Source organism: Rhineura floridana, chromosome 19 (assembly GCF_030035675.1).
Source record: "Rhineura floridana isolate rRhiFlo1 chromosome 19, rRhiFlo1.hap2, whole genome shotgun sequence".
Taxonomy (NCBI): domain Eukaryota; kingdom Metazoa; phylum Chordata; class Lepidosauria; order Squamata; family Rhineuridae; genus Rhineura; species Rhineura floridana.
In genome coordinates, this window is record NC_084498.1 from 1544537 (window position 1) to 1572260 (window position 27724).

The following is a 27724-nucleotide window of genomic DNA, read 5'->3' on the forward strand; positions in this document are numbered from 1 at the left end:
CAGACGGCAGTGAAATGAGTAAACCTCCCGACCAGGATGGGCAAATCTCAGAGAGGGCCTGGAACCGGTTGTGACATTGTTAGGGGAGTGGTCCAGTTAGGGATAACCACTAACAGTTTCTCAAAAATGTTTGAATCCACTCTGATGTGCTTCCAGAAGTCTGCATTGATCGAAATGACACTGAATAGCAACTCTGTGATCCCAAAACCTGGTCTCCAGCCTCCTCCTCCCCCCCCCCCGTTACTCAAGTGCAGTTGTATGAGGCAGTTTAGATCAGATCAACACCTTGGAAGGAAGGATTAAACAACAACTCCTCTTGCCCGCTGCTTGAGGAAATGGGCAGGGACCCCTCCTCATGTCATTTCTGAGGAGTGGAGATAGGTCTGTGGGTTGCCATTATGCATAACAGCTACGAATGGAGCCTCCATCTTCAAAGGCAGTCTACCCCAGATGCCAGGGAACATATACAGGGGAAGGGCTGTAGCTTTCATGCTCTGCTTGTGAAACTGGCTTGCTTGCCACTGTTGAAAGCTAGATGAACTTTAGCCTAAGCCAGCAAGGCAATTCTTGTATTCTTGTGCATCCCAGATTGTGCCTTGCATGAACAAGTGTGGGGAGACAGCAGTTATGCATGATGTCACATGCTTTATAGGCCACTAGGGCAAGCAAGCAATCATTTTGTAGCCTTTTAATAAGTGTGTGCAGTCTTTAAATCCAACTTCCTGTGAGTACAGGAAATTGAGTTTGTTGTTTGCTTGTTTAAGGGCCAGGATTCCAATTTGGATGCATTGATCAACTGAGCAGCCAGATATTGTCATGTTCTCACACCAGGTGGCTAACTACACAGAAAGAAGTCCACACAATTTGGCTGCCACACAGTAAGCTCAGCAACCACAATGCTGAATTAACAATGTGTTAGTTGCGTAAAGCAGCTCTGGGTGGAAATGTTGTGCATGCAAACTATATCAAAAATCAGACTGGGAATATATGAAGCATGTGATACAGGCCAAATTGCAGCATATTCAGTACCCCAAAAACTTGTTTCCCCAACATAAAAAATATAGCAGTACACTTTATATGAAGGTTACTTACACTAAATTCTGCCACTTCCTATGGAACTTTTAGCTTATCATGTTCAAAAATATTTAATCCCAAGAATCTTAGAAAAAGAGACCTGTAAGAATGGGAACAGAAATCTAGGTACATTTTTGGCACTTTTCACCCCCCCCTTACCATTGCAAATTACAAAAACACATTCATATTTTTTTCCTGTAAATTTTTTTAAAAGGAGAAAAAATAAATAGCCCCAAATGCCTTACTCTTGACAACTGTAGAGACGTACTAGACCAGGTTTCTAAACTAAAACACATTTAAAAAACATTGCCATGGTTACAATTTCACTGTTTTTACAAAGACAGAAATAGATGCCAACAGAGGCGTCAGCAGCCGATTATCTGCCTCTCCAGTTACCCATTTATAACAGGGATGGTTTGAGAGGGACGCAGGCTGGGTGAAGGGGGGTGGAAAGGACATATAATTTCAACAATGTAGACAGTGCTCCTCCCTAATCTTCATGTTTTTATGGAATGAGTTTGCATTCTTTGCACAATGTTCCAGGAGCAGAGGCGGCATGAACTGGAGAGCATGCCGATAGGAAAGCAAGCAGAGAACTGGGGATGCGTTTTGGCCAGTCCAGGTTGTGCCTTCCAGATGACTCCCTTTTCCTGATCCAACTCATCTCAACAGTTGTTCCAGGTGGCTTTTCAAAATAAATAAACCAACAGTCCCAGGTTCAACAGTGCAAATCTTGATTTAGGATTGTGATTTTCTCCTACACAAACCCACTGCACCGAACAGGAGCCTCTATGGCCCTGTGTGAATGAAGGGTTTGTTTGCCCTGCTCTGGAAATTGCAAATGGCTGGGGCAAAATGGTTGTCAAGATGATCACCTGCCCACTTCCAATCATATTCCTTTCTCTCATTTGAGAGTTTTTTTTAAAAAAAGGATGGATGGATGGATGGATGGATGGATACAACATTTTGCCCTCCATGTTCAGAAGCCACTAATCCACCATATACATGCCTCACGTCCCTTTCCAGGAGCCAGAGATCCATAGATTTCTTACTGCATCAGCCTCAAAACCTGCAGCAGCAAAGCTCCAACATTAATCAAAACATGTCCTAAGAGCCTGGATCTGCCATTTTTTGCCCTGAGGTACAGTAAAAGTTGGCAGAGAGTGGATTTAAGCGGTAGCCACAGGATTCTTTAAAGATGGGTAAGACCATCAGACCAGCTGGGAATTAGAAGCCAAGAGAGGTAATCTCCATCTTCCAGAGATGTTCTTCTCTGCCTCTCCTTTCTAAAACATCCACGTCAGTTGGCCAGTTACACAGGTTAACATCCATGATTCAAGACAAAAACAGGACATGGGTTTTCTTGGTTTGGCCACTATTGCTCTCTCGCCCCAGCCCCAGTCCCCACCCCCAGGAGGCTGAGCTTCATGCAATCACCAGTGACTTCCCAAACTACTCTACAAGTTGGCACCACTTTCTCTTCCAGAGGAGAACACAGCGCCAAGTTCATGGAGGGGTCAGTAGCTGCTGAGAAAGGAGAGAGCAAGGGTGTTGGAACGGCCACTGTCGAACTCAGCGCCCGGCATTGCAAGGCTCCCTCGTGGACTGGAAGCAGCTCCATTCCCCCCCCCCCAATTAGAAACAACATCCCCACACGAATACACCACAGTGTTCTTTTTTACGGAACCTTACAAGAGGCTGCATTGGTGCACAGGGCTTAGCTCCAGAGCAGCAAACCTTGAGTGCAGTGCCCACCTGCGACACTCTTGGAGCGTAACTGGAGCAGACGTCAAGATGGAGAAAATGGCAAAAAGGAAAAGGCGCCGTGGGCTCAAGCTGTCCGTCAAACTCCACGGAATGTCCAAATTTATCACTTGAGGAGGTTCTGGGAGAGGGAATCAAGGCTGTGCATGGAGAGTTCCGTGTGGCCAGCATCAGATCGATACTTCGTATTCTCGTGTTTCCTGCAGAAAGAAAGAACACTCTGTGGTGGTCAATGGCTGCCTTTGCTCAAAACCGGATGCCTTTTAAATCTTTTTGACTGGGAAAATGCTCCGACAAAGCCTCAAAGCCTTGCTATGTGGACTCCTTGCCATGGGCTGGGGTGGAGGCTCTTGTTTCCATAGGAAAGATACTGAGGTGCAAGTCACTTTTTATTTTAATGTAGAAAAGATACGAAGAGGTGATTTTATATCAGTTTTGCTTGGTGGATATATTGTCTGAATGCAATGCACTCAATCACTCAGTCGCACTCTCTCTCTCTCACACACACACAGCCTTAGAACTGGTATTTAACATGTAGGTGGAAATTCTTGGTTTGGTGGTGGTGGCATTATTATTATTATTATTATTATTATTATTATTATTATTATTATTATTATTATTAACAACAACAACAACAACAACAACAATATTCACTGGATTTACGAGAGTGGCTGTATACTATAGCCAGCATGGATTTTTCACATTCCGCAATGTTAAATGGAAAATACCCCCGTATGCCATTCTGATGCTTCCCATAAGCTCATTTCAAAACAAAACCTTACAAAACTTATAGTCCTGAACTCAGAAACGCTTGCTTAACAACCCTCTAAATTTTCATGGTGAAACACAAAACAGTCAGAGAGAATCGAGAGTTCAAAGTGTAAAAAGAGAGAGAGAAAAGAACCTTTTGGACTTTTTTCTGTCAGATATTTCTACCAAACTTTAAAAAGCAGGGAGATTGGGCAGCTATATTGAGTGCAGCAGGGGAGCAGGAGACCTGACCTCCTCTCCAAGATATTGTACTGCCCTACAAATTGGTCAAAATGCAAACACAATTTGGGTTGATCTTTCACAGTCCAAACCACTTCCTGTGTAGCTATGAAGATGTCAACCCAGTGTGTGGTGGCTGTGAAAAAGGCGAATTCTGTACTTGGGATCCTTAGGAAAGGTATTGAAAATAAACCTGCTGATATAATAATGCTATTACACAAATCTATGGTTCGGCTGTATTTGGAATACTGTGTACAGTTCTGGTTGCCTCAAAAAAGATATTGTAGAGTTGGAAAAGGATCAGAAAAGAGCAACCAAAATGATCAAAGGGATGGAGATTCCCTTATGAGGAAAGGTTGCAGCATTTGAGGGTCTTTAGAGAAAAGGCGAGTAGGAGGTGGCACGACAGAAGTGCATAAAATTATGCATGTCCTGGAGAAAGTGGATAGAGAAACATTTTTCTCCCTCTCTCATAATACTAGAACTCGTGGACATCCAACAAAGCTGAATATTGGAAGATTCAGGACAGACAAAAGGAAGTACTTCTTTACTCAGCGCATAGTTAAACTATGGAATCTGCTCCCACAGGAGGCAGTGATGACCAGCAACTTGGGTGGCTTTAAAAGAGGATTAGACACATTCATGGAGGAGGCTATCAATGGCTACTAGTCACGATGGCTCTGCTCTGCTTCCACAGTCGGAGGCAGGATGCTTCCGAGTCCCAGTTGCTGGAAACCACAGGAGGGCAGAGTGCTCTTGCGCCCAGGTCCTGATTGCGGGCTTCCCATGGGCATCTGGTTGGCCACTGGGAAAACAGGACGCTGGATTGATCACAAGATGCCACCTTCCCCCATTCCATGTACAAAAGCTGACCAGACTAGCAGCTGAGCCATATTTTATCCTCCTCCATCGCACTAGTTTAGGGGGTGTACGACAGGCTGCAAGTGGCATGTGCACACACTCGGGCACACACAGTCATGCCACACACAGAGAGAGTTTTGTCCGCTCACAACACCTTAGCATCTGCGTCTGAGGCAGCTGCCTCACTCTGCCTTACGGTAGGGCCAGCCCTGGCTGCATTCAACAGTGACTATGGGGTAGGAATGTGTTCAGAGGGGAACAAAATTAGGAGGCAACTCACTCCGGTCTCGTAAACTGGGTTGTCAAACTCCGTCTCCACTGTGATTTGACTGTATGGATGAGAGTACATGAGGGGCAGGCGCAGGCTGGAATAGTAGCGACACCTGAGGTGGGGGGAAGGAGGGGGAGAGGGAGAGCAAAGAGAAAAGTCAATGTTCTCTATGGAACTCAAGAGAGCTGACTCCAACTGGAGCACCTGAATGTGCTTTCAAGGGAGATTACACCTTTACGGAGCGGGGAACTGCAACTGTAGAAATGGAAGGGACCAAGGCCCACCCTCCCACCAGGTCAGCTTGCCACAGACTGACGTGCACGATCCAGAGCATGGCATGTGCCAGTCCCTGCCAAGTAGAGCTACAGGTGAGATGACGGAAGTAACCAAGCTGGCCCAGAACCAGAGCCTGCATATGGAGAGACCCAGATCCCTCCAGGACCAGGGATGCGGGGTGGGGAGCATGCCACCACCCTTCCTCCCTACCTTGTCAGGTAGACATATGCTCCCCCCAGCAGCAAAGACACAACCAGAACCGGGATAAAAATTGCCAGGGCCATGTTCCCCCCTTCCAAGGACGTTTCTGCGGCAGCTTCAGCTACTGATGAGAGAAAGATTGTGATGAGATCCTTGACAAATAAGCACCCTAAGTTATCCCCTGAGACTCTCCTACAGAGCACCAAGACTGGCATCTTACACTATTTAAAGTTGCTGGGTAATCAATAATAATAATAATAAATTTTATTTCGAGGCCGCCTATCTGGCCGCACAAGCGGCCACTCTAGGCGGCGTACAAGATCAAATAAAATGCAACATACAAACTACATACAAACCCAAGAACTACAATATAAAACGAAACCGAACCCACCCATAGCTAAAACCAATAAAATTAGGCTACCCCAGGGATCTTGTAGGCCTGCCTGAATAGCCAGGTTTTCAAGGCTTGGCGAAAACTTGGCAGGGAGGGGGCATGGCGAAGATCATAAGGCAGAGAGTTCCAGAGGGTGGGGGCCACGATTGAAAATGCCCTCTCTCTGGTCCGCACCAGTCTAGCTGTTTTAACTGGTGGGACCGAGAGAAGGTCTTGAGTGGCTGATCTAGTCAGGCGGCATATTTGTTGATGCTGGAGGCGCTCCTTCAGATAAGCTGGGCCGAGATCGTATAGGGCTTTAAAGGTTAGTACCAACACCTTGAATTGGGCCCGGTAAACAACTGGTAACCAGTGTAGATCTTGTAACACCGGAGTGATGTGATTGCGGCGACGGCTGTTCGTAATCAAGCGTGCCGCCGCGTTCTGTACCAGCTGCAGTTTCCGGACTGTTTTCAAGGGTAACCCAACGTACAGCGCATTACAGTAGTCTAAGCGAGAGGAGACCAGAGCATGTACTACCCGTGGGAGAAGATGGACAGGCAGATAGGGTTGCAGCCTCTGTATTAGATGTAATTGAAACCAAGCTGCCCGGCTCACTGCCAAAACCTGAGCCTCCATGGACAGCTGGGAATCAAGGATGACCCCGAGGCTGCGGACCTGGTCCTTCAGGGGCAGTTTTACCCCATTGAGCACCAGGTCTAAAGCTCCTAATCTTTTCCTGTCTCCCACGAGCAGCACCTCGGTCTTGTCAGGGTTTAGCTTCAGCCTATTTCCTCCCATCCATTCACTTACTGACTCCAGGCACTTGGAAATGGTCTCCACAGCCAACTCTGGCGAGGACTTAAACGAGAGATAGAGCTGGGTGTCATCCGCATATTGGTGGCACCGCAGCCCAAATCTCCTGATGATGGCTCCCAGCGGCTTTACATAGATGTTGAATAGCATGGGGGCAAGGATAGAACCCTGTGGCACACCACAATTGAGAGGCCAAGGGTCCGAGACCTTATCCCCCAATGCCACCCGTTGATGTCTGTCTGAGAGATAGGAACGGAACCACCGTAGAACAGTGCCCCCTATTCCCATTCTCTCCAGACGATCTAAAAGGATACCGTGGTCAACGGTATCGAAAGCCGCTGAGAGATCCAGGAGGACGAGGAATGCATGTTCTTCTTTATCCAACGCCCTCCTTAAATCATCCACCATAGCGACCAAAGCTGTTTCAGTTCCATGACCAGTCCTGAAGCCTTTATTAAATGGGTTTTCCTTGAGGGACATTGCTAGATACTTCAAAGTCTTGGAGAGTGCCTGTGACACAAATTTGCATAAAAGTTGCTCCTGCCCTTTGATATAAATTTGTGTATGTTGATTTTTATACATAGATGCAAATTTAGGGCAGCTTTCAGAAGGAAAAATGAAATTCTGGCTCTTGCTGTCAGGCCTCACCCTGAGGCAGCAGGATTTCCTGGGTCCAGTACACGCCATGCGTCAAGAACTGCTGCTTATGTACCTATTAAAATTAAAGCAGATCTTAACCCACATGAATCTCTCTCTCTCTCTCTCTCTGTTTGAGCAAATGAAGGAAGTGAGTATCTGGGGACTCACAGCCCCCCCTTGCAGGGGCCCATCTTCCCTGTAGGCAGTTAAAAAAAAGGTTAAAAGAAAAGAGAAAGAGTAGAAAGGGACAGAGAGTTGGAGCCTAGTGGAAAATAGCTGGGCCGCTCCCTAACATCAACCCTGTTTCCCTTGCTTTTGGAAAGTGTCAGCATCACTGAAGATGCTGGCCATTTCCAAGGAGGAGGAGGAGCAGCAGCCCCCCCTTCTTTGGCTGGCTCCCTTCCTCTGGATGGCCCTGCTGGGCTCAATCCTTCCCTTTGCACCACCCAAACAGAGAGGGCACACAAGCAAGGCGAGTTTGCTAGAGAGAGAGGGCCAGCAAGAGCGATCAGAGGCAGTGGCCACCATCACTTGCCCAATCCTGTGGCAGCAGTGGCCTCTTCTTGCTTGCCCTCACTTGCTGGGCAGCCTGGGGATGGACAGGATTGGGCTCCTTGGACCCCAATCCCCAAGTGGGAGAATGAGGTGGCTGCTCTTTCCATGACCTCTGTGCTGCCCTGCCCAGAGAAAGAGAAAGGGCCAGAGATGGCTCCTTGCAATTTCTGTCTAGACAGCACCAGCGGCTAGAGAGCACCTCCCAAATGCAGTGATGTCCTGGCAGAGAGGGAGAGCAGAGAGAGGAGGGAGGAGCTTTCCTTCAAAACAAAAGTGGCAACGTTAAGTGTAGTTTGACCTTAGAGTTTGACCAATTAGAGTTTGCCAGGCAGGAAGCATCTCATAACCTGAGATTTCAGCGGCGGATCCTAGTGATGTCATGAGGTGGCCCCTGGAGCAGCTGCATCCCATGGGGGGGTGAGGAGGAACATCCTCCTCAGCCACCGATGGGATGCAGCCAATTCAAAGTTCCTCCATGCCACCCCGATCCAATGCAGCCAGCTGCAGGGCTGGGAGCATACGGGGCCAAATTTCCCCAGAGATCTGGCCCCATTGTGGCATCCTACCAGGTGACCAGAAACCTGGTGACTGGAGTGACTCACTCGGAGATCCAGGGAGGACCCCAAACAGCCAGAGTCTCTGGCTGAAAACCAGAGACCCGACAGTGCTAACACAAACCCTTCAGAGTAGCCTCAGGCCTGAATGCTTTGCTGGTAGCCTAAGGCAAGCCAGACAAGGAAAAGGCAGTCTCAAGAGATGGAGGCATCATCACCATCATCACTCAAATGGAGAAAGGCACTGATGAAGGTCAGCTCCCAAACAGACTTCCTGGCAACAGACAGCTTCAGCAGCTGGCCCCGTTCTGAGGCAGATCGATGGCTGACACTCCAGAGATATCTACAGCTACCAAAAGGCCGCCTTTTCAGCCATTAGCTCCTGCTGAGGAAACATCAGCTGACTTACGAAGCAGAGTGTGGGAAGGTGACCTTCTCTTCCCCCAAAGGGGGTGTCAAATAGAAGGGAGAGAGAGAGAGATCCCAGATAGGGCCTTAAGATCCCAAACAGGTCATTCAGTTATTATTAACAGGTCCTTGGCATGACATGTTTTTCTGTTTAGACTTACCAGGTTTCCCCCCAGAAAGAGTAAATCCAGATTAATCGGGGGGGGGAATAAAGGCTGGCATTTTTAAGCCAATGATGTTATGTGGACACTGCAAAATTTGCATCCATGAGCAGCACCCATCCCACATTAAACACCATCTGGAGGCACCCAAACAGCTGTTGGGTTGGCTGAAAACCAGAAGCTCCCTTTAGAGATGGAACACTGAGTCTCTCTGTGACTCTGGCTCTCTTCTCCTTATGGAAAGGGGTTCCTCTCCACTTAAGCTCTAGCTGTGCATTTGTCAATAAAGCACATATAACAGAAATTCCTGGAAAAGCTAATCTGGGTCACATTAACACTGGCACTTCCTGCCCCCCAGGGAAGTGGGGCGCCCCTAAGAATACCTGACTCACCTTCTAAGGCGTGCTCAAAGCTGTCTTGATTCACTGAAACAGAAAGGCAGGCAAGTTAGTCTGGGGCTGGCCGATACGGGGTGTGCACACCGAGAAGCGAGGGCGGAGGAAGGTGGCAGGCAGGCAGGCAGGCAGCCACCTATGTCCTGGGCCCCCTCCAAGCCCCTGTTCTTTCCAGGGGAGCTTACCTTTGCAGATGGGGAGTGGTCCACTCCATCGGGAGGGCTGCCCCAAAATGCATTTGATGGTGACCTCTCCAATGAGCTCAAAGCCTTCGTAGCACATGAACGTCAGAGATTCACCAGGCAGGTAGAGGCGCTTGTACAAGATTTGGTACCCATTTTCTGGCAGGCCTGGGTTGTCACAAGCGAGGGATTCTTCAGCTGGAAGGAAACATGCCTGGTAAGCATAGTGAGGGTCTCCCTACAAATCAGTTCTGGGGGAAGCTGGCACCTTCTTTAGAGAAGGCACGTGACTGCTTTTTCACCAGTTCAGGGCAGCCTCTCCCACCTGGCTTCCCACAGACAGGGCTGCCCTGCCTCCAACCTCCATTATATGTGTTAAAAACAGCGTTTTGACACCTTCCTAGTGAAAATGAGTGTTTTCTCACAACAATGGCCACACATTAGCTTGTCAGTATAGCAGGACCTGGGACACCTTTTAGGAGCTGATGGCACTTACACACACAGTGTGGCAATCTTGAGGTCCAGATGGGCGTCCCTGTCTCCCGGCTGTAGCAGGTCAGGAGGGAGCTCCCTTCAAGAACAAATCCTGGATTACAGGTATACTGGATTGTGGTCCCGACCAATAGCACTGGATCAGAAATCAAACGGATGGAGTGTTGTACCTCCCCAGGGTCTGTGCAGTACATAACTAGGAAAAAAGGTGAAAGAGAGGAATGGACTCTTTGCCTGGGTGGAAAAACATGTAATTGGGGTTATATGGGCAGCTGTGTCATACATGGTGAAATTTGGTCTCTAGCAAGGCTGTAGTCGTTCAGGGTCCCAGGGCATTGTAGTCCCCCTTATTTTTTTGGAGCAGGGTCCCAGGAGGGTCCCTATGTCTTCAAAGAAGGGAAACTCAGCAAAGGAAGTTCCTTACCTTACAGCAATCTTAGCACATTTGCCCATGTACATGACACTAGATCTAGGTGGAAGGCAACACCTGGAGATCTGCATTGATTGTTGCATTGCATCACTAAGGGAAAGAACTCCAAACAAAGTAAGAGCCTGAAAGCTCATTTTATTGTATAATCTTAGAAGGCTGTGAGGGGACATGGTGTGACTACCATGAAGGGACCCTGCACTTCTGAATTTGCCATGACACTACTGGTCTCAAGTTTGGAATCTTATAGGACTTTGAGGATTTCAGTTTGAGATGCTTCTAGTCCTCATGAAAGCTTTGAAATGTGAAGGGACTGTTGCAGTCCAAATTTCATCAAGCTGAGGCAGTCCATATAGTTGCCAAATGGCAGAACTTACCAGTTCACCACAGCCCCTTTATAGCAATGCATCCTGTGCTCTGGAGATCAGAGGCTTTGCAATTAGAAGACCATTATTATTATTATTATTATTATTATTATTATTATTATTTACTACTCGCCCTTGGCCAGAGGTCCCAGGGCAGGTTACAACAATTTTAAAACACATAATTAAAGCCATTAGAAACACCCTAAACAACCTGAACAGGTCTGTTCTGCAAGGTGTGAGGCTCTCTTGCGGCAGATACAGAGAGGGTTCCTCAGCAGATACATCCACCCAAAACATGAGGCTAGGCAAGATACGTTAGAGCCAGGTCCAAGGGAGGAGCCAGAGGAGCTGGCCAACTTCAAGCAATGCACCCCAACACCACAAGGCCCGTACTTTTCTCACAGAAGGGCGGGTCGCTGCTCCAAGTGAGGTCCCACTGGCAGGTGAGGGTGTCGCTCCCGACAATGTCGTAGCCTGGGTCGCACTGGTAGGTTATCTTGGCCTCGCGAACAAGCTCCGTGTGAGATGTGGTCTTCCAGCCATTCTGAATTTCCGGCAAGTCAGAACAGGAGTCGTTCCGTGACACTTCTGTAGCCAAAAAGGGGACTGGCGTGAGGAACTCAAGGGTTAATTAAGGAACAACTTCGTGCGTAGCTGAACTCTGCATACAAATTGCCTCTTTACTGTTGATTGGCAGACAGGGGCAGCTGCATGATACACAACGTCATAGAAAAGCTGAAGACTTCTGTGAAACTTAAAAGTTGGTGTGCTCCAGTCTGTGCTTCTCCAACAGAAGATTTTACCTACTCTAATGGGCTTGCAATTGCAGCTTTGGTGGTACTGTCTCCAGAAGAACCACCCAATGATGGAATGTGTGGTCAGTGACATCCCAGAGGGCTTGACGAGAGGGAGGGACAAAGTCATAGAAGGTTAAAATCAGTGTAGTTGCTGTGAGAGAAATGGGAAGCTGGATGATAGACGTCACACACAGGGACTAGGGATGCAAGGAGCCGTATGCTGTAGGGGTCTTGGGTATGCTGAAGGCTTGAGAAGTGAGGAACCAGTCAAATCTGGTGCCAGTGGGCGGCCACGTTAGGCACTGGTCAGGGACCCCTGCTGCTGGGGCTGGGCAGGTGTAGTTCCCGTTCCATGATGCACATACGCCCTGTGACCCGACGCTGGCACAGATCACAGACCAGGATCTACTCTCCCAGGCAACACACCCCACTGTCGAGGGCTGGCTGTGCTGCTTCTCACATCTCCATGTGGCTGCATCAGCATGTTGCGCATGCATAGTTGCCATCACCCAAGAAGGCGGCAGGGGCATCAGCATGCCTCCACCACCATCTTGGTTGATGGTAGATGTGCATTTGCAGCATGCTAACAAGCTGAGGCCACCAGGCCTATTTAAGCCCCCAGGGCAGTGGCAGTAGTACCACCGCATTGCCACCTTTTGGGGCCCACTGCAGTCTGGGGCTGGCCCTGGAACCAGGAGAGAGGAGGAGCTGCAGAGGGGGGCAGGAGGTCATAAAATGCCAGGGGGCAAGAGAGGGCCTGGATTAGCTAGTGAAGGGACAGGGAACTGTGCCCCACAGATGTGGCTGGACTGCAGCTCCTGGACTTCCTGACCCTTGGCCATCCTGGTTGGGGGATGATGGCAGTTGCAGTCCAAAAGGTCTAGAGGGCCACAGGTTCCCCACCCCTGACGTAGCAGGAAGATTTCCAAATAGTGCTTAAAGCCAACATTTTGGTGGCAGTCCCTAATGAAGCACCATGGATGGCCAGGCAGGATCCAAAGGATCATGAAACAGCACAATCCTCTGCGTTTTTACGCCAAAGCAAGCCTTACTAGAGCTTGCTCCCTAGTAAGTGTGTTTGGGATGGCAGCCTAGGAAGTTGCTTGGACCCTGGCCAGGCGATTTGCCTACCTAGCCATTACTGTCTGGATTCTCCCAGGCACAGGCCAAGTGAAGATGTCGGGGTGGTCTTCGGTGCTAGACCTTCCTCTTTCAACAAGCCTTTTAAGGAGAGACCTTATCTCAGGCTGCGTCTGTTTTGGAATTGCTTTTTAAGACATTTAAAAAATAAATAAATAAATAAAAATTTTAAAGATGTTTTATTTTTAAGGAGTTTTGTTTTTGAGATATTTTAAGATGTTTTTAGTGTTTTGTCCCTTGTTTGCTGCCCTGGGCTCCTTCTGAGAGGAAAGGTGGGATTGAAAATTAATAAACAATAATAATAATGCTAGTCCTTCCCAGAGTAGACCCAATGAAGTCAATAAGCAGGACTAACTTAGGTTCATTCATTTCAATGGGCCTCTTCTGAGGAGGGCTTAATTGCATGCAACCCCTCCTGTATACAGAGCTGGTGCTCTCTCACTGAGCTATGCCCCCCTGCTCCCTCCCCTCGAAGGCTTCAAACTGTCCCTTAAACATCAGCTTGCTTCTCCTCCCCAGTTAAATGGCAAATAGAGGGGAGTTTCAAAAGCAGTTTCCACTTAGATGTGGGAGTGAGTTGTCCAAACATTTTTAAAATCCCTCTAAGGCATTAAAGGTTATAGAGCAGGGGGTCTCCAGATGTTGCTGAGCTGCAACTCCTATCACAGCGTTTGCACACTCTGTGCCACTGTCTCCTCCTGTTTTCCAGGCCAGGAAGCGCCAAGGCCTCAGGGCACCCAGAGCTCACCTACCGATGTAGTTCATGATGAAGCCCTGTCCTTTCCCAAAGATGAGCCCAGCTGGATCGGAGTGGAACTGGATGGTCAGGTCTGGAGTGGAGGAATAGAGCTTCTGGGGCCCGCTGCTGCCCAGGTACTGCCCCATAATGTGGGCGCTGAGGTCGTCTCCGTCATAGATGGTGAGGATGTCACTGTTGCTCAAGTTCAGACTGCAAGGGCAAAAGGTGGACAGGCAAAAAGAAACAACAAAAAAGAGTGCACCATGAGAGGGTCCCTTCTGGAGTATCTAGTCCAGGATCCAGATTCCTTCCTCTGGTGGCCAAGCAGAACAGGAATCCCACATCCAGTGTTTGCCTCCAAGAAACTGGTATCTGGTGCTATACTGATAGGAGCTGCTGATAAACCTCTCCACTGCAGGCCACAGTAAGATCACAAAAGGACCAAAGGCAGCTCCCGTCCAGCTTCCTGCCTCCCTCTTCTCGTGACCGTAACTGGCGTGGACTTATTTTTTAATTCTTATAACCCACCCCGGGACCTCGTAGTGAGGGGCAGCTAAGTAATCCAGTCTTCATTTTGGAAGGCTGTTTGCTCGCTGTGCATGTGGACACCTCTGAAGATATTGTAACCAAATTTTGCATGATGGCTCCTGAGGTGAAGGGTCTATGTTTGGGTCCATGTTTGCCTACAACTGAACGCCATTTTGAACCAAGAGTGAAACTTGCCAAGCTGCACTGACCTGGCACTCTCCAAAACATCCAAGCAGCTTGTGCCAGTCAGTGGGCAGTGAGATAGAGCACAGAGATCTGGCAGGCCGTGACACCCTAGCTGCTTTTGCAAGACACAGAGGGCCCCTGCACAGAATCTGAGGAGCACCAGGGCTGAAGGGTGCAGGGCTCGTCAGCTGCCAGAGTGCCTGCCTGAAGAAGAACAAGGACTCCTCAGGAGTAAGGGGCTACTTGTGAGGAAGCTACTCACAAGCAAACCAAACTCTTCAGGCAACCCAGATGGCCTGCAGCTGTGTTGTGGGTGGGGCTCAGAAGGCCCACGGTTAAAAGCCTCCACTTTGGGGCCAAGAGTGTGGGCATTTCATCTTTGTGGTGGCTCCCTGGTTTGGGATTGGGCTTGTTTGTGTTTTGGTCTGTGGCCAGACCGTTCTTTCTGGATTGCTTTTGGGTCTTTGTGTGGACCTGGAACTGCTGGATTTGGCTGCATCTGAAGCAGGACAGGGACCACATTTTTATTTGTTTATTTATTTTGTTACATTTCTACCCTGCTTTTCTTTTTAAGATAGAAACCCAAGGTGTCATAATATGGTTCCCAGGTGGTCTCCCATCCAGGCACTGACCAGACCTGACCCTGCAGGAGCTGGCCTCATGTGCCTTCAAACCATAGCCTGGCCATTTTTCATGAGGGTTTTGTCCCACAGGAAGGACAAGGCTACCCTCTTGGATGGCTTTAAAGGAGGATCAGACAAATTTGTGGAGCTTCAGGCTATCTATCAGTGGCTACTACTAGCCATGAGGGCTATGCCCTGCATTCACTGTAGAAGGCAGAATACCTTTGAATATCAGTTGGTGGGAATCATGAGAGGGAGAGTGCTGTTGTGCTCAAGTTGCTCTTGGGGGCTTCCTGTAGACAACCTAGTGGTAAGATGCTGACTAGGTGGGCCATTGGCCTGATCCAGCAGGCTCGCCTCATGTTCTTACCAGTTCTTGTCTGTGTTTGGATACAGCTGGGTGCCATTTTGAATCAAGATGGCAGAATGTATTGCAGAGTGGTGAAACTGGGAATGGAGAGACTGAGTGAGCCTTTATGTGTTTGAATCTTTGCTAAAGATTCCACCTTCCCTGCACATTAGTCAGACAGAGACTTTAAGCTTTAAAATAAGAAATAACTACTTTATTCTGGAAGTACATACTTGGTAGGAAAGAGTTCTACATCTAGCTAACTAGTTAAGCTGGAGATGCAAACACTAAGCCTAGTGTTTGCCCTCATGCTTGGAGGAGAGGGAGAGACAAAGAGAAGATGTCTGTTCTCCCTCTCAAGAGAAACGAGAAGGAGGAAGGAGATGTGGCCAACATCCTATGCATATCAGTCTAGCAGGAAGGGAGAGTCAGCAGGAGATCAAAGGACAGGTATTAGCCTAGTAATCAGGAGGTCTCCTCTCTAGCTACCCTTTTTAACCCCATGCAGCCTCAACCCACAAGTTGGAGTTGAACCACATATTCCAACAGAATGTACCTTTCAAAGCTGCACTGATGTTTTGGTTTCATCATGATCCTAACCTAGCATCCTGTCCTCATAGTGACTTCCCAAATCCCCCTGAGGCCTGAGAGCAAGAGCCCTCCCCGCTGGTGTTACCCAGCAACTGGTATCCAGACGTGTACCACTCTTCCAGAAGTACTGGAAATAATGCACAGCCCTCATGACTAGCAGTGACTGACCACCTTCTCCTCCTCCATGGATTTGTCTCTAAAGGGGGAAAACCCCTCTTGGCAATGTTTGGGAAAGATTAAACCTGCCCCCCCCTGAAATGCTTGGGCTTGACCGGCAGGGTGATGGCCACTTTCTGCCTCTAGGCATGGGACTTCAGGGATGTTGTTAAACCTCTCCTGTCAACCACCCTCCCCAAATTCTTCCAAATTTACCCCTTCTAAACACTTAATAAGGTATTTATTTATTAAGAAATCTGTATAAACCACCCTTAACCCAAAAATGGATTTTCAGAGCAGTATACCAAGAAATGTAAAGTTACAAAGATATTATAGCACAAACCAGCAATGCAATGAAAGCAAGAGGAGTGGAACAAATTCAACCAGCTAAAATACCACAATCCAAAATGCCTGGGCAAATGAAAAGGTTTTAACCTGATGTGAAAAGAATACAGTGTCCATGCCAGAAGTACCTCTGTTGGGAGGGGCCACCACAGAGAAGGCCTCTCTTTTGTGTCTGAGTGATGCATGGCAAAGGGTCTCCTCTGAGGATCTTAGTGAAAGGGCAGGTTTGCGTGGGAGGGCAGGTGCTATTTGGGACTCCAGCCAGTTGGGCTTCAAAGCAAAGCACCAGCATCTTGAATTGGTCTCAGACAGGGAGCCAATGTTGTTCCTTTAGCCCTGAGTCAACGGGGCTCCATCTAGGTCAGCCTTCCCTAAGCCTGCCTTGCACCCTGCAGGCATTTTGGACTACAGCCCCAAACATCTGGAGGGCATCAGGTTGGGGAAGGCTGACCAAGGTAAACCAACCAGAATTCTAAAATAGAAAGTAGAGGCCATCTCCTGTGCCTTGTGACCCTGAGTTCCAGAAATTAACAAGGGGTTGCATGAAACTGTGGCTCTCCCTTGTGTCTCTTCTGCTGCAGACAAGCGCCCGGGGAGTAGCCCTGGTTGGGTGAGAGGGAGGGGGGAAAAACACCTCAGCAGCAGCTGTGCCCAGGCAACTGCTCGGTCTGTTTCTGGGAGATCTGAGCAGTCCCCCCTGGGATCCCTAAATGCCTGCAGTTCCTGGATGAGCCCTTCCTCAGTGGTTGCGTAACCTTTGCAATGTCTCCTGACTCTCCCAGTAGGCCTCTCTCTCACTGGAGGCCGTTGTTCTTTCAGCAGAATTGACAGGAGCCTGAGAAAGGAGTGGTACACCCATGGGCTAGGCTCCATTTGCCCTTCTCTTGCCCCCCCCATTGCTTAATGCAGGAGCAGCCAGCCCAGTGACCTCCAGATGTTGTTGGAGTCCAGTTCCCATCATCCCCAGCCAGTGTCGGAGAGTCGCGATGCTGGGAACGGAGCGTTCTGAGCGAGCTTATGTGCGTGTGTTTGAATCCTTGCTAAAGATTCTACCTTCCCTGCTAATTAGTCAGACAGAGACTTTAAGCTTTAAAATAAGAAATAACTACTTTATTCTGGAAGTACATACTTGATAGGAAAGAGTTCTACATCTAGCTAAGTTGGAGATGTAAACACTAAGCCCAGTGCTTGCCCTCATGCTTGGAGGAGAGGGAGAGACAAAGGAATATGTCTGCTCCCCTCTCAAGAGAAAGAAGAAGACTGGAAGGAGAGAAGGAACTGGGATCAACATCCTATGCATATAGTCTAGCAGGAAGGAAGGGTCAGCAGGAGATCAAAGGAGAGAGGTATAGCTTAGCAATCAGGAGGTCTCCTCTCTAGCTACCCTTTTAACGTCATGCAGCTTCAACCCACAAGTTGGAGTTGAACCACATATTCTAACACAGGGAAGGACCATAACACCAAGCAGCAGCATGAATAACTTGCAAATGGGTGAACTCCAAAACTGAAAACGTGACTATTCTTTAACCGGCCAGAAAAAATAAGCAAAACCGTCTGGGATGTTCTGGGTCTATAAAAGAACAGCTGGGCTTTCCATGGCATAAAGACAGATGTTATCACTTGCTAATATCTGCATCTCACCCTCCTGTTAAAAGTGGAAGAGCAGGGATCAATATCAGAAGTTGCAATGATTTCTAATTCATTCAATTTCTAAATTCAATACAGCCACTCTCGTGGCTGTATAATACAGTAGTAAAGCTTCTCTTGGCCAGCAGAGGGTGCAGCTCTTCAAAAAACTCAAAGCTTTCCTCAGTTTTTTTGGCAAAAATAAGAGTTCAGGAGAAACCTCAGGTTGCCAACTGACCGGAATAGTTGTCCCTCCCATGTTCTTGTGCCTTTGTTGGTAGCTCAATGGGCAGGAATTAGCAGCAGCCTGAAGCATTCACAGTTATCACCTGCTAAAGTCTGCACATTTTATTTATTTATTAAATTTATTAGCTGCCCAACTGGCTGGTTGTCCAGCCACTCTGGGCGACGTACAAAATAAAAACATACAAATACATTAAAACGTTAAAAATCTCAACAACAATAATAAAACCTAGCCCACCCCAAAAGCCTGCCTGAAGAGCCAGGTCTTCAAGGCCCGGCGGAAGCTCATCAGAGGGGGCATGGCGGAGATCATTTGGGAGGGAATTCCACAGAGTGGGGGCCACAATTGAAAAAGCCCTCTCCCTAGTCCTCACCAGTCTAGCTGTTTTAACTGGTGGGATAGAGAGAAGGCCTTTTGAGGCTGATCTTGTTGGGCAGCATCGCTGCTGATGCTGGAGGTGCTCCTTCAGACAGATTGGGCCAAAACCGTATAGGGTTTTAAAGGTCAGAACCATCACCTTGAATTGGGCCCGGAAAACAACCGGTAACCAGTGCAACTCCTTTAACACTGGAGTGATATGATCTCACCGGCTGCTGCCTTTAATCAGGCGAGCCGTGGCATTCTGTACGAGTTGCAGCTTCTGGACCGTTTTCAAGGGTTTTCAAGGGTAACCCCACATAGAGCGCATTACAGTAGTCTAGCCGAGAAGTTGCTGCTAAAAGCGAAGGAGCTTGAGCCTGTTGAAAAGTTGGTAACCCTACATAAACTTGTAGAAATCATTTCACTGACAGGTTTTGAGATACAGCGGCCACCTTGGAATCTGGAGGACAATCCTTCGCTATGCAGTTAATTGTGATTTATTTTTAAAAATGTTTGAGTCATTTCATCTTTCTAAAGTCAAATGCCTGGTGGAGTAGACTGGTCTGCTGGCAGAATTTCTGCAGACCTGGTAGTTTGGGGTGTTGCCTTTTTTCCCTCACTGCAGTCCTGAGCTTTTTATAACTGCATGTGGTCCCCAAATCAGAGACACAGAGATGCCTGTTGAAATAGCTGCCTGTTAAAAACACAGAAGCCCAGACATACAGAAATAGTTGGCATTCCTACTTAAGAGTTTTGTTCACATGCAGGGTCTAAACCAGGGGAGGGGAAAGAGTGGCTGTCCAGATGTTGTGGAACTACACCTCCCATAATCCTTGACTGTTAGCCATGCTGGTGGGAGATGACAGGAATCAGAGTCTGTAACGGAAGGGGAAGGCTAGGAGAGCCTGCTTATGGCCTTCCTTAATGTTTTAAATTGTCTTAGTATCTTAAGTGTATGTTTCATGGTTTTAACGTCACGAATAGTTTAATTCTATTTTAATTGTATATTTTTGTATTTTTTTTACCTATGTGTAGTTTTTATTTGTAAGCCACCCTGAGTTCCAGTTTTGGAAAAAGGGCGGGGTAAAAATAAAGATTTATTATTATTATTATTATTATTATTATTATTATTCCTTGCACAACTGCCTTGTAAGGTAGGCCAGTTGTGTTCCAAAACTATCTGGTAATGCTGACACCACACTCCTACCTACAACCCTCAGGTGGGAGAGAATTCTGGGAGGTCAAGGCAATTATTTAGATGGGGACCCCAAGATAGCAGTCAGTTTACTTGTCCGTCTCTGGGGCAAAAGAAACTTGCTTTTTTGCAGCAAGATCCCACTCACCATACAAGGGGTACAGAGCCAGCACCCCTTCTCTGTCTCTCCCAGAGATAACAGCAACCTGCTTTTCTCTTTCAACCCTAGTCCTATACCTCTGTAGCATGAACCGAGTGACTGAGATTCGTGGGAGATTACAACAACCCTGTGAGTTTGGCAGTGATGCACAGAGGACCCCAGCAGGCAAATTTTTTGTTGTTACTGTATATGCCTTCAAGTCGATCATGACTTATGGCAGCCCTGTGAATCAGCGACCTCCAGGAGCATCTGTCATGAACCACCCTGTTCAGATCTCGTACGTTCAGGTCTGTGGCTTCCTTTATGGAATCAATCCATCTCTTGTTTGGCCTTCCTCTTTTTCTAGGAGCTCTTTAGTGCAAATCCATCTATCCTAATCTGGCTACTTGCAAACAGGCTTTTGGTCTACTCATGAGTAACAGAGCATAGATGGTCAGTTGAGGGTTTCTCTGATGCTGGGTGAAGTTGTAGTTCCCTTCTAAAGGGCTTCCTACCCACGTTGTGGTTCTGGGCCAATCATATCACAGGCCATGCTTCTCAGGTAGCCTGTTTACACCCTTTAGGATCATGGTGATGGCCATCAGCAGGTTTCTCTGTCTTCCTGCCAGGCGGGATTTAATCAAGAACTGTCAGGTATTGGAAGGGGCCACGCGTGCCTTATGCACTGGGCACGATGGAGTCCAGTCCCTGCTTAGGGATGGGGGAGAATGTCGATTCAGTTTGCATTTCAAGCAGAATTTATCAAATCCGCACTTTCTGAAACAATATGAGAACTGAAACACAGCCATCCTTCGAAATTTGCATTTATTAGAATTTTGGGATGCAGTTTGCCAACTAAACAACATTTACAAAAGTTCATATATTAGGGAAAGTGTGCATAAAAATGAATATAAGTGAAAATAACATGCAAAAAGGCATGAAATGATGAGAAATGGCTTGCAAAAATGTGACCCTTTGTCAAAACTGTCTACAAAAATAGGAATGGAAGCCTCTTTTGGACTTTTTGTTGAAAGAAAAAAATGAAATGATGATAATGGGATTTGACGATTAATTAAGATAGACCTTGGAAAAAAGTGAATTTCGTATGTTCTAGGAGACAGGTTTGATATATATCATATACTTATAGCTGATCTGTAACAAATCGGAAGTCAAGTTTTTCTTTTTATTTTATTTTTTTTCTGTTGTATTTGTATTTGTTTTTATAAAAATGTGAATAATAAAAAATTATTATAAAAAAAACTGTCTACAAAAATATGTTTATTTGGAGAAATTTGCACTAATACGGTGGAGAGTTTTCATGAGGATTAAAAAATTTTTTTTGCAGATTGCTGCAGAAATGTAGAGAGCTGAATTTACATTAGAAAAGTGAGAAACTGACAGAACCGAAGTTGACAGGTCTTCCCATCCCTATCCCTGCTGCAGCCCACTGTAAGATGAATTTTGGAGTTTCTCCTATTCAAAGATTCATCTAAACAACAACAAGGCAAGGAAGGGCACAAGCAGTCTGCCCTAATCTTTCCCTTTCTTTAGAGTCCAACAACCTTTGGAGGGCCACAGGTCCCCCATCACTGGTCTGCATGGATTGCTCTTTTACGGAGGATCAAGAAGTAATTCTGTGCCCCAACCCAAAGGCAGTTGATCTAGTCACAGCTTATTGAGAGGGTGTGTGTGCATGCGTGCGTGTAGGAAGAGAGAGGGAACAAGTCTGGTATAGCACAGTGGGGAGGAGAGCCTGGCTGGGAGTCCAGAGTCTGCGAGTTCAAATCCCCACTCGTGTCTCCTGGGTGTCAAGGGCCAGCTAAAGATCACCCCACAGTGAGTGGCTCAGGGGTCATGTGCCCTGCCACCTGTGCAGCCATGGGCAAGCTGCAGAGTCCCAAGGAGCCCAGTTGCCCCCCAGCTGGCAGTTGCGGACAAGGAAGGGCTGGCTTGTGCAGTGGTGGCAAGCTGAGCAGGCCCTGGGCAGCTGGGGAGGACTAGCCTCAGAGGGAGGCAATGGTAAACCCTCTCTGAATGCCGCTTACCATGAAATCCCTATTCAGAGGGCCGCCATAAGCAGAGCTTGGAAGTAACTAGTTACAAGTAACGAATTACTTGTAATTCATTACTTTTTTGAGTAACGAGTAGGTAATTCCTTTACATTTTGATTGTAATAGAACTAGGAGTAATTGTACTACTTTTGTGGAGTAATTATAACGTTTCCAGAATTACTTTTGGGCATTACTTGGGGGGGGGAGCAGGGGAAGTCTTCTGCTCCTCTGATTTGTGGATGAAAATCATGTGCCTCAAACTAGACTTCTACGCAGTGTTGCTCTTTCCTCATGCTCTGTGGATGGGTAGGAGGCGATGAGGGAGGAGGCAGAGAGTGAGACGGGGTGGAGTGGAGAAAACAATTATTTTAAAAAATGGATGGTGGTGGTGAAGAATGGAGTGGAAAAAGGATCCGGAGGTCAAGAACATGGATAAAGGAGAAGGAGGCAGCAGCAGAGTGGAGATAAAGAACTGTGGAGGTGAAAGATGATGACGTGTGTGTGTGTGTGTGTGTGTGTGTGTGTGTGTGTGTGTGTGTGTGTGTGTGTGTGTGTGTGTGTGTGTGTGTGTGAATACTGTGTTTGCACTTGGCACACAAAGTGGCCTCCCCCACCCTCTCCGGCTACTGTGCTGCATTTGCAGTATTTTAACTGTTTTGCATCTCAGGGGAAAATGTTTGCTTGGGTGAGTGTCCCTTAGTTGGTGGCAGGGCAGGGTCTGGGGGTGGTTAAGTGAGAGAGATTATGCTGGATGGCTGAGTGTGGGAGGGTTGCACTTGGTATGATGGGAAAAGATCTGAGTAGTGGCCTCTGCCTCCCTCCCCACCTCCCTTACCAGCAGAGAGACCACCGCTGCTATCTTATGGATAAGAATAATTATTCTACTACCTCTGTATGTGTTTGTTTATTTTTAATGTTCTTTTAGGCTACTTAGATGTGCAGCAGCCGAGGCCAGTACCTTGTAGGTGTTTCTCAAAAAAAGTAACTGAAATGTAATTGCAGTGATTACTTTGGAGGAAAAGTAAAGTAATCAGTTACTTTCAGAGCAATTGTAATTGTAACGGTAATTACTACTTTTTTGGGCCATGTAACTGTAACTGTAATTTATTACTTTTTAAAAGTAATCTTCCAAGCTCTGGCCATAAGTCGGGATCAACTTGACGGCAGGCCATTTCCATTTTCAATAGGTGAAGGTCTGCACAGTCCAGATTCTAACAGTGCAATTCCATGCAAGTTCACTTGGCAGTGAGTCCCACTGTGTTCAGGTGGAGCTTCCCTAGAAAACATGTCGAGGATGGCAGCCTAAGGCATGGGAATGGGGAACCTCTGACTCTCCAGATGGTGCTGGACTCCTAACTCCCATCAGCCCCAGCCAGCATGGCCAATGGCCGGGGAAGATGAGAGTTAAAGTTCAGCAACATCTGGAAGGCCATAGGCTGTTTTGTAATACTGAAGTCCTGATGCTGTTGGCAGGAGACGGGTGAAGCGAAGGGTCGCCTCAGAAGCCATGTTAAAACAGTTGTGTGGATGTAGCAAAGGGAAGGCTAGCAGAATAAGACATGGGTAGCCAAAGTGGTGCCCTCCAGATGTCGCTGGACTACAACTCCCAACATCCCTCATCATTGGCCACCGGACTGATGGGAATTGGATCCAACAACATCTGGAGGGTCCCACATTGGCTACCCCAGTAGAAGATGTCAAGTGCACAAACCAGTGTTGGTCCACATTAGAAGAGAAAGTGCTTGAAAATGAGCCCCTGTGGAGATGTCCACCTAGCATGAGATTCTGAGGTGCAGCTGGGCACAGCACAAGGCTGCCTCCTCACCCGGCCTAGGCCAAAACAGCTGCTGGGGTCCATCCCCGATTTTGGCTCTGGTCAGCTGTGGCAGCCTGAGCTTGGAGCTGGATGACGGTACCAGATAATCCGGCTGGAAAGCTGGCATTTCAAATCAGGGCTTTCTCTCAAAATGCTGTTTTCATGGTGACATTTATGACTGGTAACTCTGTGTACACAGCCCCTTTCTTTCTCCTTAGAGTCAAGGGAAGTGCAGCTTCAACACAAGTGTGTGTGTGTGTGTGTGTGTGCGCGCGCACAGAGAGAGTGAAAACTTTCTGCCTCTGAGGACTGCTCCAAATATGACAGACTGACTATGCAGACTGGAAAAGTGCAAAGAAAAATGACCTACTCAGGAGAGAGAGAGAGAGAGAGAGAGAGAGAGAGAGAGAGAGAGAGAGCGCTTCTTCTCCTTCAGGCTTTCCCCCTGGATTTAAATTGCTCTCACATCTTCTCATTGTAAAATCATCAGTCAGCTGGAAAGGACGGCTTAATGCTGCCCTGCCCACCACAGCTGTTCTTTACTTTCAAAGCTGTGCCGTCCAGCCCCGCAGCAAGAAAACTGGCATGCCATGGGCCCAAAGTGCAATGCACCATGGCAATGGTGGGTGTTCACAGCAGCGTGGGACCTTCCCCTACAGGTACAGTAGCTACCATTTTAGAATGAGAAAAGAAGAGATGTTTGTTGGAAGTGGGGCAAGAGCAACTCCTATTTGGGTTCTTTTGTTTGCATTCCAAAGGGAAGATAGAGTGAGGGTCCTCCAGCTGGCTAGACTTGCCTACCTTTACCTGTGCTCTTCTCTGCCTAACTTCCTTCTGTTGTAAACTGATATGCTCAGGGAAGCTGGCCTGCCCCTCCTTCCTTGGTCTTCTTCGACTGTCCGAGGAGACATCTTTCTTTGCTCTCTCTCCTCAGGTAAATACACACACTGACAGATGTGGCTCAGAGCGTTGAGGATCTCTGCATACATATTTCCATAACAATGTTGTGTTCGCAGCAGCAACACTGTCGACAGGCTGAACCAGTTCTGTGGTCTGGACAGCACCTTGCACCCTGTTAAGGAGCAGCGGCCAATTTTAATTTAGAGGACTGGCTCCAGTATTTCATGTTAAGCACTAGATTCTTAGTCCAGCTCAAGCTCATGTATTGAACTGGGAAACCTTGTTGGTGCCCTGGAAATCTCCAGCTGCTCCCAGATGGGTGTTTATTGTGCAATGGGTGCTGCTCATGCAGACAGCTTTTTCACATTGTACATACAATGTCATTGGCATCAAAATACCAGTTTTGCCAGTGCCAGTCTAGATTTCCCCTATCCTTTTTAAAAAAAATGCTACCAGTGCCCCTTTTGCAATACCTAAGTGGCCCATATATGACATTAAGTCCCCGTCTGGAGTCATCCAAAGTCACAGACAGTTTCTCCACCTGCTGCCCTTCTGTTCATCGCAGCTGAACCCCAAGTACAAATGCAGGCCCACTACAGGGTCATCTAATGAATGTTTCTAAATTACAGCTTTGCCCAGCAACCTGATCCTTACTGGGTCCTCCTTTGTATGTTTTATTTATTAACCTTTAAATCACAGTTATCCCCATCCTTTCTCCACGAAATTCAGGGCAGGGTCCATCATTATTTCCCCCCCCCCATTTTAGCCTTCCAACAACCCTGCAGAGTATGTCAGGCCAAGAGAGAGGGACTGGCTGGGTGGGAGATTTAAGCCCAAGCGTTACCAAGATAAGCATTGTTTTTATCCACTGTTTGTGCATGGTATCATTTTGGATTTGGGAATCAGTTATGTTTTATTTAAATAAATGCTTCAAAGTGTCCTTGGCAGGGGCCTGATCCCACATGGAGGCTTCTCCTCCTTGGCAATCAGCATCCGTATATGCTTGGAGTGTATGAAGCCCACTCCCCACTGCTCTGGGCTGTTAGCCACCCATTCATCTCTCTGTTGAATGTCAGGCAGGCAGAGAGAAAAATACAGACGGCTGTTTCTGTACCCGGAGGAAGGCCACGCAGAAGCGTCTGTCTGTGTCTGCTACGCTCTCTGTGGTTCCAAGGCCATCTGTTTCTCTGCACGTGGCACAGAGAAATCCCAGCACGGTGTTAGATGCTGGATGGGAGGCATGTGGATTTAGTGCGACACAAAGACCCAACTAAACGGAGGGCTGGTATTTACAAAGCCTTTAGTGAGCTGGAATGGTAAATAAAGTTGTGGAACAGCCAGCTCTAGCCTAAATCACAAAGCAGCTTTTGCTAGAGAAATGTCACTCTCTCTGATCCCTTTAAGTGAGGAGGAGCGGGCGAGGGGTGTTCAGAGACATTTATTTCCTCCATCAGTTCCAAGTTCTTAACAAAGCCGTTTCCTGCTTTATCGTTCTTACTTTGCCACTTTTCTATCCCACCCTTTTCCCAGGAAGATCAAGCAGCACATGTAAGCTTATTCCTTTGCGTTTATCAGAACAAGCCTGTGGAGCAGGTTAGGCTGAGAAGCAGAGATGTGCTCAAGACCATCCAGTTTCCTGGCTAAGGGGGAGGGGGGATCGAGCCCAGACCCTCTTTGGCTGCACACAACACACTCTCTGCTCAGCTGACCCTGCTTCCTAATTTTATCCTCCGCTGCTGGCTGCCTCCCTTCCTCTCCCACCTCAGCCCTCAGAAAAAAGTCAGAGCACCCTAGCGAGGGAGCCTGCTCCACGAGCTAGAGGGAGCCTCAGCTGACGAAGCGTCAAGGCCCCAGCTGACAAAGCGTCAAGGCGAGTTAAGCAGCAGAGCGAAAAGAGGGTAAGTAGCTCCCATTTATTCCATTATTTAAATTGAAGTAAAACAGCTCAGAGAAATAACTAATAAGGGCAGCCCAAGGTCACCCTGAGCTAGGAGCGAAATCCTGAAAGAACCTATCTCTTAGGAGACAGATCCTAGGAGAAGGAAGCCTATAGAAAGCTAGTTTTCAACACCACCCTAGCAGGAAAGCTTCAGGGGACACTGTAAACAAGGCTAAATTCCAGTCGGAGAGAAGGGGGAAAAGGAAACTCCACCGATACATACAGGGAGAGAGTCAGCTCAGTCCTTGCTAAAAAGGGCAGCTTCAGCCTTTCTGAAACACAACCACAAGCTCTGTTTCCCTAGGTTAAAGAAAGGTCAGGCTGTTCTAGGTGGGAAAACAACAAACACAAAAGACTTGCCTGGAAGGCGCAGCCCCTTGCTGAGATTAAAAGCAGACAAAAGCTTAAACAGCCCCGCCCCTCGCTCAGGAAGGAAGCCTGAGATAATACTAAAGAGTTAAGCCCCAGCTGATAGCCATCAGCCTCAAGTAACACATCATTGGCTGGCAGCAGTAGCTGGGAGGAACCAGCCACACATATAAAGTCAGAGCACCCTAGCGAGGGAGCCTGCTCCACGAGCTAGAGGGAGCCCCAGCTGACGAAGCGTCAAGGCGAGTTAAGCAGCAGAGCGAGTTCGGCAGCAGGGCGAGGAGGCCAGGGCCCCCCACTCTGCCCGTCTGTTCCCTGACCTCAACTAAACAGCAGTCTCCAACCCATTGACGTAATAAACCTTAAACAAAACTATGCAGGTAAGAAGCCAGCAGGGGTGTGGGGGCTTTCCAGTGTTTTGCACCGCCTGCAGCATGTACGACTATCTGCCTGCTGGACAGAAGTCGTGGGTATGCTCTCGGTGCAATGAGCTCCTGGCTCTCTGGGAACGACCTCATTTCCTTGAGGCCAAGGTGGCAGACCTGGAAAAGCTGAGAGAGGCAGAGAGGTGTGTGGAGGAGGCCTTCAGGGACGTTATAGCTGTGTCCCACTCCAACGATGATAGCTCTCCTGCTATCATGGACAACGATGGTCTCGGGGAAGGAGAGCATCCAGCTGAGGAAGAGGGAAACGATCCCTTAGAAGGGACCCATTCCTTGGGGGATGAGCAGCTATCCTCTCGTGCTGAGGATATATCTCCAGGGGGTGGAGGGATCCTTGTAGTGGGTGATTCGATCATTAGGAACATAGACAGTGGGGTGTGTGAT

General features: G+C 47.8%; 1 protein-coding gene across 3 annotated transcripts in view; it reads right to left on the reverse strand.

The window, feature by feature from the left end:
- Positions 1-1133: 1133 nt before the first annotated feature.
- SEZ6L (seizure related 6 homolog like) overlaps positions 1134-27724 on the reverse strand; it is an 84017-nt gene continuing 57426 nt past the window's right edge. For 2 of the 3 annotated variants that reach the window (XM_061602985.1, XM_061602984.1), the window contains exons 10-17: positions 13494-13690; positions 11198-11392; positions 10017-10208; positions 9524-9718; positions 9336-9368; positions 5447-5561; positions 4970-5072; positions 1134-3038 (exon numbers count right to left, since the gene is read on the reverse strand). In XM_061602985.1, coding sequence (XP_061458969.1) covers positions 3009-3038; positions 4970-5072; positions 5447-5561; positions 9336-9368; positions 9524-9718; positions 10017-10208; positions 11198-11392; positions 13494-13690 — 1060 coding nt within the window. In that variant the 3' untranslated portion in view covers positions 1134-3008. The remainder of the gene's footprint in view (positions 3039-4969; positions 5073-5446; positions 5562-9335; positions 9369-9523; positions 9719-10016; positions 10209-11197; positions 11393-13493; positions 13691-27724) is intronic. The other variant, XM_061602986.1, reaches the window with a different exon arrangement.